Source organism: Xenopus laevis, chromosome 7L, assembly GCF_017654675.1.
Source record: "Xenopus laevis strain J_2021 chromosome 7L, Xenopus_laevis_v10.1, whole genome shotgun sequence".
Lineage (NCBI taxonomy): Eukaryota > Metazoa > Chordata > Amphibia > Anura > Pipidae > Xenopus > Xenopus laevis.
Window position 1 is genome coordinate 30,364,961 of NC_054383.1, and position 12,198 is coordinate 30,377,158.

Genomic DNA, 12,198 nt, shown 5'->3' on the forward strand with positions numbered 1-12,198 from the left:
TTGTGACAAAAAGTCACGCAATTTCCCTCCCGTCCATAATTTGCATATGGAAATTAAGATTCGGTTCGGCCGGGCAGAAGGATTTGGCCAAATCCGAATCCTGCTGAAAAAGGCTGAATCCTGAATCGTTTTTTTACTCGTTTTGTAGCTATTTAATGTAATAATGATCTTTTCACTCCTTGCCCATAGGCCTGGTTTGCTTAAAGATTGTTTAAACGTAATTATTCTTATTTAGTCTAATCTTATATGGTGTTGCTTCTCTGACATCCTTCACTTGCAGGTCATTAAACATTGATAATGGTAAATATCAGACTCCATAACATGCACTGTCAGCACTTACACATGGGCATTGTTATATGAGTTTGATGCTGATTTTCACTTCTCGCTAAATAAACCTTTTTTGAGTTTAAACCAAGGCATATCTCTTTCCCCTAAACCACAATGAAGAATGATGGCAAACTCTAAGGTGGGGATAAATGTGAATTGGGTTTTGGGTGTATCATGTGTGTGTTTGGCCATAGCTGTAAGAGACTATAATCAATGCTACTGTTATGTATTCCTTAAAGGGGTTGTTCACCTTCCAGAACTTTTTCCAGTTTAGTTCAGAAAGTTTACCAGAAATAAAGACTTTGTCAATTGCTTTCTATTTTCTATTTGTGACTGTTTTTCTAATATTGAAAGTTTCATTTTCCACCTTCTTGTGTCTTTCTGAAGTAGCTCGGGAGGGTCATCGACTCACTAAACTGTTCTACATTGATAAATAAATTGATGCATATCTTTGGCCCTGCTGAGCTGAGTTTCATTAATGGCAGCTGTTAGAATTGATATAATAGTTGCTAATATTCCAAATATACTGCTGAGAAATCTATCAACTAATATAGCAAATTGTAATAATTCAGAATCCGGATCACTGAGCTGCCAGACTGAAACACCAAAGACAGGAATATTAAACTTTAAACTTGAATTTTTGGTCAAAAATAAAACATAAAAACCAACTGAAAAAGTCTTTGTTTCTGGTGAACAATCAGAAAACAACTGAACTGAAAAAAGTGTTTGGAAGGTGAACAACTGCTTTAACAGAATATTATGTGTCATGAAAGCTGTTATTGCTGAGTACATATGCATATTTCCATGTTGTGGCAAGAACAGCTTTAGTCTGGGTAACCTTAACCATATTACTAATGATCACTGTATTGTATTATATTAATGTGATGGGAAAACAACAACCACAACCCACAGTTTACCCATGCAGGGGGAAAAAACACACTCTTTTATTATATATGCATGAATTTACAGAAAGTTGAGAGAACACAGAGACACAGCTTATGTAATATATCTGGGCTTCATTCCCAGTCTACATGGCACATGGTATTAGAAGACCAGCACTCAATGTATAAAGTATATCCTGTATGTCCTTTCAATGAACTGGGTGTGAAGCAATTGGGTGGACATATACTACATCTAATGATGGGCGAATAAATTTGGCAGGCATGAACTTGCATTCAATATCAGCTTTTTCGCCGTCAAAGAATTTTGATGCGAGTCGGAAAAGTCGAACGTGAAAACCGTCGCTCATCAACACCATTGACTTTAACGCTGGTGTCAAAATTGACGCAGGGGTCAAAATTCGAGTTTCACGTTTCTTGGTGAAGTGATATGGGAGAAATTCGCCCATCACTAACTACATCCACAATGAGCTGCCCCTTAGGCTCAGGGAAAAAGGCATTTCACTACATACAATGCGACTTACCGGTGTTAGAAAAGATAGCTGGGTGGAAGAAACAGCATCAAGAAATCGGTTGTAACAAAGGGGAGGATGTGTATTTGTGGTAACAAGGGAGAATCTATGAACTAAATCTTACCCTGGAACCCATGAACTTCTGGTTACACCACTGCAGCGACCAATCACACACTAAAATGTTATAATATAAAGCCTTGTGTAATACAGAAATAAATCCAGAAGTAAGTTTGTCACTCTGGTTTCCCCTTCCATAAGGAGCACTAGCATCTGGTGAATAGGTTTGTCACCTCTGTACCCTCTAAAAATAGTATCAATAGAACGTTAGTAGAAATTCCCAACTTCAATTCATGACACTAAAATGATAAAAACAAGTTGTCACCATGTTAATGCACATTTGAACAAAGCAAAATACAAGGGCCCAGGCAATAAATGTTCCAAATTATGGAATTCATATCTTACTATAATTTCATTCTCAAATTCGGCAGATATATTCCTTAAAGGAGGTAAAATCATTGGGTGGGGTCAAGTTGTTAGGCACCCTCCAGTTATATACATTTTACACCAGGGTGGTGGCACTGTGTGTATGCTTGCCCAAGGCTGAAGAGGAAAATCTGACATACCATGATAAGAATAGAATGACTCAGGCAACAGTACCAAAGGTTGGTGTGTTTTTTTAAGAAAAAAGGTTCTGGTCAGCGGTAGCAGGTGAGTAACCAGAATCACTTACTTGGCCCTCACCATTGGTTTCCCCTTTCCTTCTTCTTTAAAGTGAAGGGGTACAAACATTAAGATTAATTTTGGCATTTTAAAAAAATGTTTGAACGTGAAAAAGATTGTTTTAAATGTAGCTACTGAACGATATCAAGGTCCTGGTGCTATAAACATAAAGTTACAGAACTATTGAAACATAAAAATAGACTATGACAGTATAAGCAGTGAAATAATAAAAGGAGTTCGCGGAATATATTGGTTCCTGTTCTCTGCCAATTAGCAGATTTTGTTTCAACTTAGAAACCTTTGAACAGCTCTACAAATAATCTGCCTTTTATGAATGCATCTCTATTAATAATATTTTAGTGCTAAAGCAATGTAATTTCAGTATGTTCTTTTTGGCTATTTACATAAGCTATGGAAAATCATTATTCATTACTACAGCACTAAGTGGCTCTATTTTCCCCGAATATTTCGCTGAACAGATTTGTTTTAGTCTCTGTATACAACGCAGATTTGATTTGAAATTCTTACAGATCTGACCATATGTACAAAAAAACTAGATCCCTCCCAAAAAAGAGCCCTTCGCTCTGGGTGGTTTCAAAGGATATAACACTCTCCCTTAATGAAATTAGGAGACCTGTTAAATTGCTGGAAATCAAGTGAGCCCAAGAAATTGCAGATGTCATGTATTAATGCCATCTGGGACCTCCATAGGCTTGAGGAAAAGGAACATGGTATGTGAACTCTGGATGGCATCATTTGGATTGGCATTTAAGAGGCAAACTAGCAATCTCACAATGAAAGCAACTGGAACAAATATGCCTAATGTTTCTAAACCAATCTCTAATGCCAGATGTTTTAGGCTTAAATCTATCGTACAGTATATAAAATGAAAGTGATAGCGCAAAGGAAATGGGAGCCTGTATGGACCAATATCCATGCCTACGGTGATTGGAATGAGAGCAGCAGTATATGGTTCGGCAGTTAATTAGAAACATATACGTATGGTTTCATTTGGTGTTCAGAATTTAGAAGGAATCAATAAGTACATTAAAAAGTTACTACGATTAAGCTAAGAAAATAGATCCTGCGACAGATATCAGCATCCCGTAACAACATTGGCTAAAGGTAGGGGCTGATATTCTGATTATCCAACCAAACATTTAGACAATAACAGATTTGGTCATAATGGCCAAAGAGCTACCTACTGGGAATATGATTAAATTGAAAGTGGGAAGGAGGAATTAGGATTCACAATTCTCCATGCAGTGTGCAAGTGCAAAAAAGGGTGTATTTGGACTGCGGCTAGAATTGAGCATTAAGAAGGCATGAGGACCGGGCTGGAGTGGCCTCCTGATGCTGCTCTCTGCACGAAGCATCATATTTTTGAACTACCACTCCAAGCAAAGAGCAGCTTGCCCTGGGGTGCTTAAGAAATTAACACACTATTGCTCTCCTTAGTGCTCTTGAACTTGTGCCCTCAGGGGTCTTGAATGGGCCCTATTGTCTTTTCAGGCTGAAACACCATTATTTGGTCAGTAAATGAAAATATACACACAGTATATATATATATAGTTTCCATACAAATGCTAGCAAAGTAACCATTTTCCATTCTGCGATGTCACTGAAAATTCTAAGAGGAAATGTAATTCTTAGCACCAAGAACAAAAATTCAGATGGTCAGGAAAAAATATTTAAGCATTCCATGAGCACCAATCACCACTGGGGGGACATAAAAAAAGCATTACTGAATTGTCTACATTATCCATTGGACGTCTTTTATATCTAGTCATCAAGTCTCGCAAACATTTTATCGATCACAAGAATCCGAAATAAGTGTTTGTCCTATTAGGTATGATGGCTAATGATAACTTTAGCCTGTCGAACACTTTTACATGTTAAAAATGAATTGAAACAAAGGTCGGTCATTCGAAGTATTTAATCAAAGCAAAATTGGCAACGGAAACATAAACAGTGTGTGATGAAATTCAAAACATAACAACCTGCTATAAAAGTGGCAAAAACAAACCAATTTCTAGTGCAACCAATTAAATAATTGATACATATGCTTTAATTTGCACTTCTATGTAGGTACTTTAAAGAAGAGTGCGGTACAGTATCTATCAGTAGAGCTCATTTATGACTATAATACTGTGGCTCTGCATGTAAACTTTCAAAAGGTCTTCACAATATTTTCTGCAGCCTTGCTTTAGAAGGAAAGTTATATCCAAGGGTCACATTACTTTTCCTTTTGATAGAATGTCCATTTAGTAAAGACCTGATCATTCTCTAAAGGGAATATACAGATCTATGCAGAAATTACATACACAATTCTATAAGAATAAGTGGAATATAAATTGAAGAAGCCAGGTTAAAGTTATAGGGGTACAGCCAAGGACAAAAATAGCAAATAGAAAGATAATAACATGGTTGCTGAGTTTAAACAGACGCACATCTATCAAACTCAATAACAATCTCACTCCCATTCAGAGATGATTTGGAGGTACAAAATACGCAGTTGAAACGTGACAGTACTACACATCATGGGTTAGGAATAAATACAGGGTACTGGTGCCAAACTGTTAAATCTTTCATTTATTTCAAAAACATTTTTTATTTTCAAATGCCTGGTTGTGTTTGTAACAAGCCATCCTGCACCCTGGGTTCTCAGACCTGCCCCCGGGAAGATCATTAAGTGGATAGGAACAGTAAAAGACTTGTGCTGCAGTGTCGATATCTTCAAAATATGCACAGTTAGATGGGCCTGAGGACTCAACTGAGAAACTCTGCTTTAACCAATATCATTCCATGTATGTACAACATAACGGGTCAAATAATGAACCCCAAACTATCTTATAAAGGTCATTGTATATGCATAGACACTAAAGTAATTTTATTATGCAATAATGATCAGCCCTTGGTCCACACACCTTCAAGGATAGATCTCTACCACATGTACCCCTCTACCCCCATATGTACTCAGAATGTGGGTGCCAGAGTGCACCCATACACTCTATATTTTGTAGTTATATATTTAGGGGTCTATTAGGAATGGAGCGTACTTTACTACTGTGTCTTGTGTTTGACAGAGTGTTCCTTGGCAGTTTTACATATATATTCTAGCTATAAGATTACAGAATATCACACTTGATGCCGTCAAATGCTTTATCCGTTTTTTCCTAATCTTCTTAATGCCAACACAACACATTCAGACAAGTTTTACATTGCCAGCAAGATTCGCTAAGGCAAAACACAAACAGCCTGCATGTTCCCAGTCACTTAAGATGCAGACGTTGTATTTATTTTACCAGATATATGCACAATTAGTGAAGCAGAATAAATATTAATCAGGGAACATTGAGAATGAAGAGGTGAGTGCAATACTTTTTTTTTTTGAATTGTAAATTCAGGAGATTATTAAAAAAGTATCTCATCAGCGGATGGATCTAAAAGTAAGATTCTAACTAGAACCAACAAATTGAAAATAGAATTGAAACAGAAAGATAAAGGACAAAAGAAAATGAGAGCATATTAGGAATAAATCAATTTCTTATTAACCGAAACCAAGCGGCGTGCGATAATGTAGAATGGGCCATATAGAAAATTACACAAAAACAAGCTTCTTCTACCCAACGTCTTTGGTACGCAAGGTCACAAACTGCACTCCGTGTTATATTGTTAGCCACAAATTTGTCCTAAATCAAAGTTATTGAATGCGGAATGAGCTAAGGCACACTGTGCCAATTCAGTGGAGAAATACAGTATTCTAAAACAAATGTCTATTATCTCCTGATGCTACTCCCCGTCAGCCTTTAAATTCCTATTGCAAAATAATAACCAAGTCCTTTTTATTTGCACAATTGACAGCATTTTGGTACAACAAAGTGTTGCCCTTGAGTTAGTAAGTTAAGTTAATGAGGATTGTCGGGAAAGGATTTAAGGTAGTTTGGAAAAAATGAAAGCCCTCATGACCAAAAGGTATCCTTGCTGGTAGTACAATATGACATCATTTCTGTATGAGATTAGGGATTTTTTTACCTAAAGCCTTCTAGGTTTTAAACAACAACTAGTGATGAGCGAATCTGTCCCATTTCGCTTTGAAAAATTTGTAAAAGGACGGAAATTTGTGAAACGCATTGAGGTCCATAGGGTGATTTTTCATGTTGCCTTTTGTCATTCTACTGAGACTTTTTTTGCAGTAACTTTTTCAGTGCACAATACATTGGAGTATATGGCCCACCACTAACCACAACCCTCTGATGTGCCCATGATACTTGAAAGGTGGACCCCATCAACTCAACAGCTAGAAGGCTATAGACTGCAAATCCCTCGCTAGTTACCTATCTTTTATTTTCAAGTTGAGTCCTTGGTCTTCCTGCATAGCTGTGAGACCCCTCATCTCCATGTTGGTCCTATAAATGCTACAGTGTGCCTCATACACCTTAGCAACTGCCCCTCTTTTACCATGCCATAAAACTGAAACTAATGGCCCTGGCATCCAAAGCACAATCCTGCTCTTTTGTATATCTCTAAACTTACCACCAAGTATTGACCGAATCGCTTGCTACACCTTTCTATTTATCTACTCCTTATGAGGTCTGCCTTCTCTGGAATTCTCTTCCACATTCAGACTTTCCAAAAATCTCTTAAAACACATTTCCTTAGAGAAATCTGGCCTAGCATTCTTTCAGTATATACTATTTGACACTACCACATGCTAAATACAATGCTCAATGCCACATCTCTCACTTTGCTGACTCCTGATCTTGATCATTTCCATACCTTGTGTCTTACAACCGCTTCTCCTTTTAGACAGAAAGCTCTATTTAGCAATGCTCTCTCTGTATGTATGTAATCTATCTGTTCAATGTTTATTTATACAACTGTGAAATATGTTGCCGCTTTAAAAAATACATATTAGTAATACAGGTATGAGACCTGCTACCTAGAATGCTTGGGTCCTAGGATTTTCCCGATAACGGATCTTTCCATAATTTATAACTTCATACCTTAAGTCTACGTGATTTTAAAAGAAGATAGAATGGAAAGAAGTAGAAGGAGCAAAAGGAAAGGAAAAAAAAAGTCACAAAGGGTTGGGACAAGCACAGTCTAGTTTTTTTAATTTTATATTGATACGCTAAAGCCTTTACAGTATATATTGTTTGTGTGAAGGCAAAGAGTACATTGATCATTTATTGTACACAGCCCTTTGAATATGTTGGTGCTTTATAAATACAAGATATTAATAATAGCAGTATTACCCATGAGTATATCAAGCTGTCAAAAAAGCACAGAGAAAAAATCATCTGTGTTATGCTACCATGTCTGTAAGAGGAGTAAAGTCAATTAGAGATATTTGTCTTGCATAGAAGGATTCACTCCTATGTTTACATTGCAGAGATGATTGGGACAATATTGGCGGAATCTAAATCACACAGGTACAGTACTCGTATTCCTAGAGCAAATATTCATTATTTCTCCCTTGTTTTATCTTATCACTAGCCCACATACTTATCCGAACATTCTGTTCGCCCCGTTCAAGATGATTTAGCTCACCCAACAGTTTTATTCTTTATATCAAATTCTAATCATTTTATTTATAAGGCACCAATTATCCAGGGTAATTACAATGAAGCCTGGGCCCAAAATCTAAGGCCACCACTGCAAATACAATTTTATTGGGAAAACCAGCCATGGAGAGTGAATTATTTGTCTCATAGATACACCCCAATCATTTACATAAAAGAAAAGGCTGGTCTACCCAGTCTGCCAATTAAAAGCAAAGGCGTTTGTATTTTCTCCCCATGCTTACATTGGTTTCCACCCACACTCTTAAAACATACAGGTTTCTGGTAAAATGCAGCGTGTGATTGTGATAGGCACTTATGATTATAAGCTCCACTGGGGCAGGGACTGATTTATATAGTGAATGATGTATCATTTATGTAAAGTGCGGAGTATATAAGATAGCACTGTGTAAATAAAAAACAATTATGGCGCCCGATTAAATTCATTTACTGGATTGTACCCCATCACCTCTGCTAGAAGGCTGTTCCATGTATGTATCACCATGCAAACAAATGTGCCTCTGACTGTTACTTCCCAGCTTTTTTGTCTCCCCAACTTTACGTTACATTCCCTGATTCACAGCCATCTTTCCTATGCTTCACTCCCAACCTCTATTAATTTCCTTAGTATATTTAAATGTTTTATCAGACCACACAACCTTTTATCTTAAAAACGGTACTTGTTCAGTTGTTGCGAGTCAAGTTATAAAAATAAGAACAGCCCTTGTCATTGCACACAGTACAAAGAAGCTAGACAAATGTTAGCCATCGTTAGCACGAGCAAACACATTTTATATATTGTCTTAAATACACAATTCCATAATGAGATGGAGCCACAGACTGTAACAGTTTTTTTGCATTTCCTGGAAACAAAGGGAAATAAAGTAGGCTCTTCCTACAAAACATTCCCATCAAATATTTACCTTCTGCTGTTAAGCGAAGCCATTAAAAAAAGCTGTTTCTTGTGTGAGGATCACTAGCTCTTTCTAATGGAGCACGCAAGCCTTCCATTGAACCACTGCTGCTGCATGAAGCTGTGCTTTATGCAAAGGTATGTTTATATATTTATATACATATATTAATGTGTGATATTATCTATGCAGCATGGCTGTGTATAAAGGATAGCATAGTATTGGGATTGTATTTAAAATGTAAATACATGCAACAACCTACACATCACTGCACAACAGCAACCAAAAACTTTCCATCTTTTGTCTCATGCACCATGCACCATCCTTAGTGACACTGCAGTATCAAACAGTGAAGCTTGGGGATAGTACAAAGCCAAAAAAAAAAAAAAATAGAAGAGAGGGAAAATGTGCAGTTTCCAGCCTCCATAAGGACAGATTCAACAATCATTTCATTCCGAGGACATCAATTACTGAAAGTAAATATTGGCACAGACTGAAGTGGATATGTTTGTGCAGTCTCACAACTCACTCGTGGGGTGTGTTAAAGGGATAATATTAGCCACAGTGATTAATATAGAGTTAAATAATGAAGTCTATAGCAATCTGCATAATTATATATATATATTATATATATGACAAGAGGCTAATATTAAAATCATGTACATGTTTAAACTTCAACTTCCACTATTGTCTGATGAAGATGATATGGCAATAAATGTGGGTTCTAAAAATATGTTAATCTCTCTCTCTCTCTCTCTCTCTCTCTCTCTCTCTCTCTCTCTCTCTCTCTCTCTCTCTCTCTCTCTCTATATATATATATATATATAAATACATACACACACAGGGATGAAAGTACATTGTAAATAAAAACCTTTTAAACACCTCTTAATTAAAGTCAAGGCTTTACCACGGAGGCACTGATTGCACTGCACTAGAATTAATTAGAAGGCTCATACACCCCACTGTGTATGTAGTGAGGTGCAGGGTCTCAGCCTTAAATCAAAGTGAAGATAATACCTCTACAATGAGAGTCCTTAGGTAGCCCAAGCATGGCATAAAACAAACCCACAGCGTATAAATACAACTGGAAGACGGACACCCAATCAGATGATTATTCTGCACTTCATTATCTCCGCCGGTCATACCAATATTTTCTTTAAAGTAACCTCTGCCACTGCGTGACAGCTCAGCAGTGAGGAAGAGGAACACCGGGGATGTGTTATTGGTGCCGCTCTTCTTATCTAGCTTGGCAGCACCATCTGAGAACTTTTAATAACATTACTGGAGTCCTGAGGTGCTGTGCAGTGGGAGGCAAGCACTTAACTGCAATAAGTCTACCTATAATCTAGATAAGCTGTTTACAGATCCATAATAGCGTGGCAGCCCCTGCAATTATCCCACAATTCCTTATTGTTCTTTTTATTGTTTATATATACATATATATATAATATACAATATATATTATTATTGCTGTTATTATATCATGCTCCGGATATGCCCCCATTGTGCTTACAAGCGAGAGAAATCAAACAACAAGCATCATATATAGAGATGAAAAGTAACAAGGACCATGACACAAAGCTATTACAATGTAAACATTACAATACTTCATTCATAGAAAAGACACAGAACCTAAATAAATCCCATCTTCTTCTCATATCCCTGCACAATGCTATTTACACAAGTCTAGACAGAGAAACGCGTCTGTTTCCTTCACCCACAGGGGATGAGTGTAGTCTTGAACTTGCAGTAGGCAGGATCTAACTGGACATTTAAAATGTTAATTTCATTTGCAAAGAGGCAGAAATCACATTGTTAGCATCGTTTTACGGACAGAGACGGGAGAGAAGGCAGGTGTAGCCAAGTCCTTGCATCAATATGCTGGGCAAGTGGTCCCCTAGAGCAGAAGAATCACTACAGTGCCCTTTAAGCCCAGTATGCTCCAAGCCATACATCACCAGCACTGTGTCTCAGCTTGGCATCAATGCCCACATGTAGCACTGGATCAAGAGCAGCAGCAGTAGTAACCTTGCCCGGAACAGAACATACAACCCCAAGACAACTTAAACAGTAAGTATACTGCATATGTCTGATATCTATTGATCTATCTATCTATCTATCTATCTATCTATCTATCTATCTATCTATCTATCTATCTATCTATCTATCTATCTATCATCTATTTATAATATATCACCTATTTATCTATCTATCTATCTATCTATCTATCTATCTATCTATCTATCTATCTATCATCTATCTATCTATCTATCTATCTATCTATCTATCTATCTATCTAAAGAACAGTTTATTTATATATGTATGTGTATATATGTATGTGTGTGTGTGTGTGTGTGTGTGTATGTGTGTGTGTGTGTGTGTGTGTGTGTGTGTATATATATATATATATATATATATATATATATATATATATATATATATAACACACACACACACACACACACATATACCCCTGACACCCCCTTTATTAGCATTTCATGATGTGTTCCCTCCTCTTCCATGTATTGAGGTTTGTGGAAGCTATAGCAGAAAGCAGGGTACTTACAGGGACAAAGAAATCAGCAGGCAGCAGCAGCAGCATCATTCCCCACAGTTTTCTTGCTGAAGAGTTCACAAGTTTCCACCAAAGCTTGGACAAATCCTTCCCCTTGGCCGGCTTTATTCAACTCTAGCGGCGCTGCCAGGCTTATGTAAAGTCTTGTGGAACCAGCGGGCCAATCAGAAGGGCGACATGCAAATAGCCGGACGGTCGCGACCAATGGGGAGCAGGGAGGGGGGTGGCCTGTCGCTGCACAGTGATTTACAACTGGAAATTGCAGGGGAATCTCAAGGCAGCAGAAAGCAGATCAATAGGAAGGAGAAATATTCCAGCATTTATTTTCCGTCAGTCCGTCTAGGTGCACTGGGCACCTGCACAACATGGTTATCAGCAGGGCACCCACCTGTCTTCGTCTTGCTGGGATCTTGCTGTGGAATGCGGCTGCTGCTGCCGTCCGGCTGTGCTGGAAATGGATAGGGATTAGGGTTGGAAGAAGTCATTGGAGAGGGAGGCGAGTAAGATCAGGAAGAAGGGGGGGGGGGTATGAATGTTTTCTCATCATAAGAAGGATGCACTGAGGTGTAACACCCTACTGGACATACAATCTGCACTTGCTGCAAACAGTCAGGGAAGTGAGCACGTGACCTTTCCTATGGCTTTTACTATATATACTGTATATACATACATATACACACATATATATAT

General features: G+C 37.7%; 1 protein-coding gene across 4 annotated transcripts in view; it reads right to left on the reverse strand.

Moving 5' to 3' along the window:
• LOC108696168 (cartilage acidic protein 1) overlaps nt 1–11,957 on the reverse strand; it is a 363,333-nt gene extending 351,376 nt beyond the window's left edge. The window contains exon 1 of one of the 4 annotated variants that reach the window (XM_041568725.1): nt 11,500–11,957. In XM_041568725.1, coding sequence (XP_041424659.1) covers nt 11,500–11,538 — 39 coding nt within the window. In that variant the 5' untranslated portion in view covers nt 11,539–11,957. The remainder of the gene's footprint in view (nt 1–11,499) is intronic. The other 3 variants (XM_041568726.1, XM_041568727.1, XM_018225273.2) reach the window with 3 other exon arrangements.
• Nucleotides 11,958–12,198: the final 241 nt, after the last annotated feature.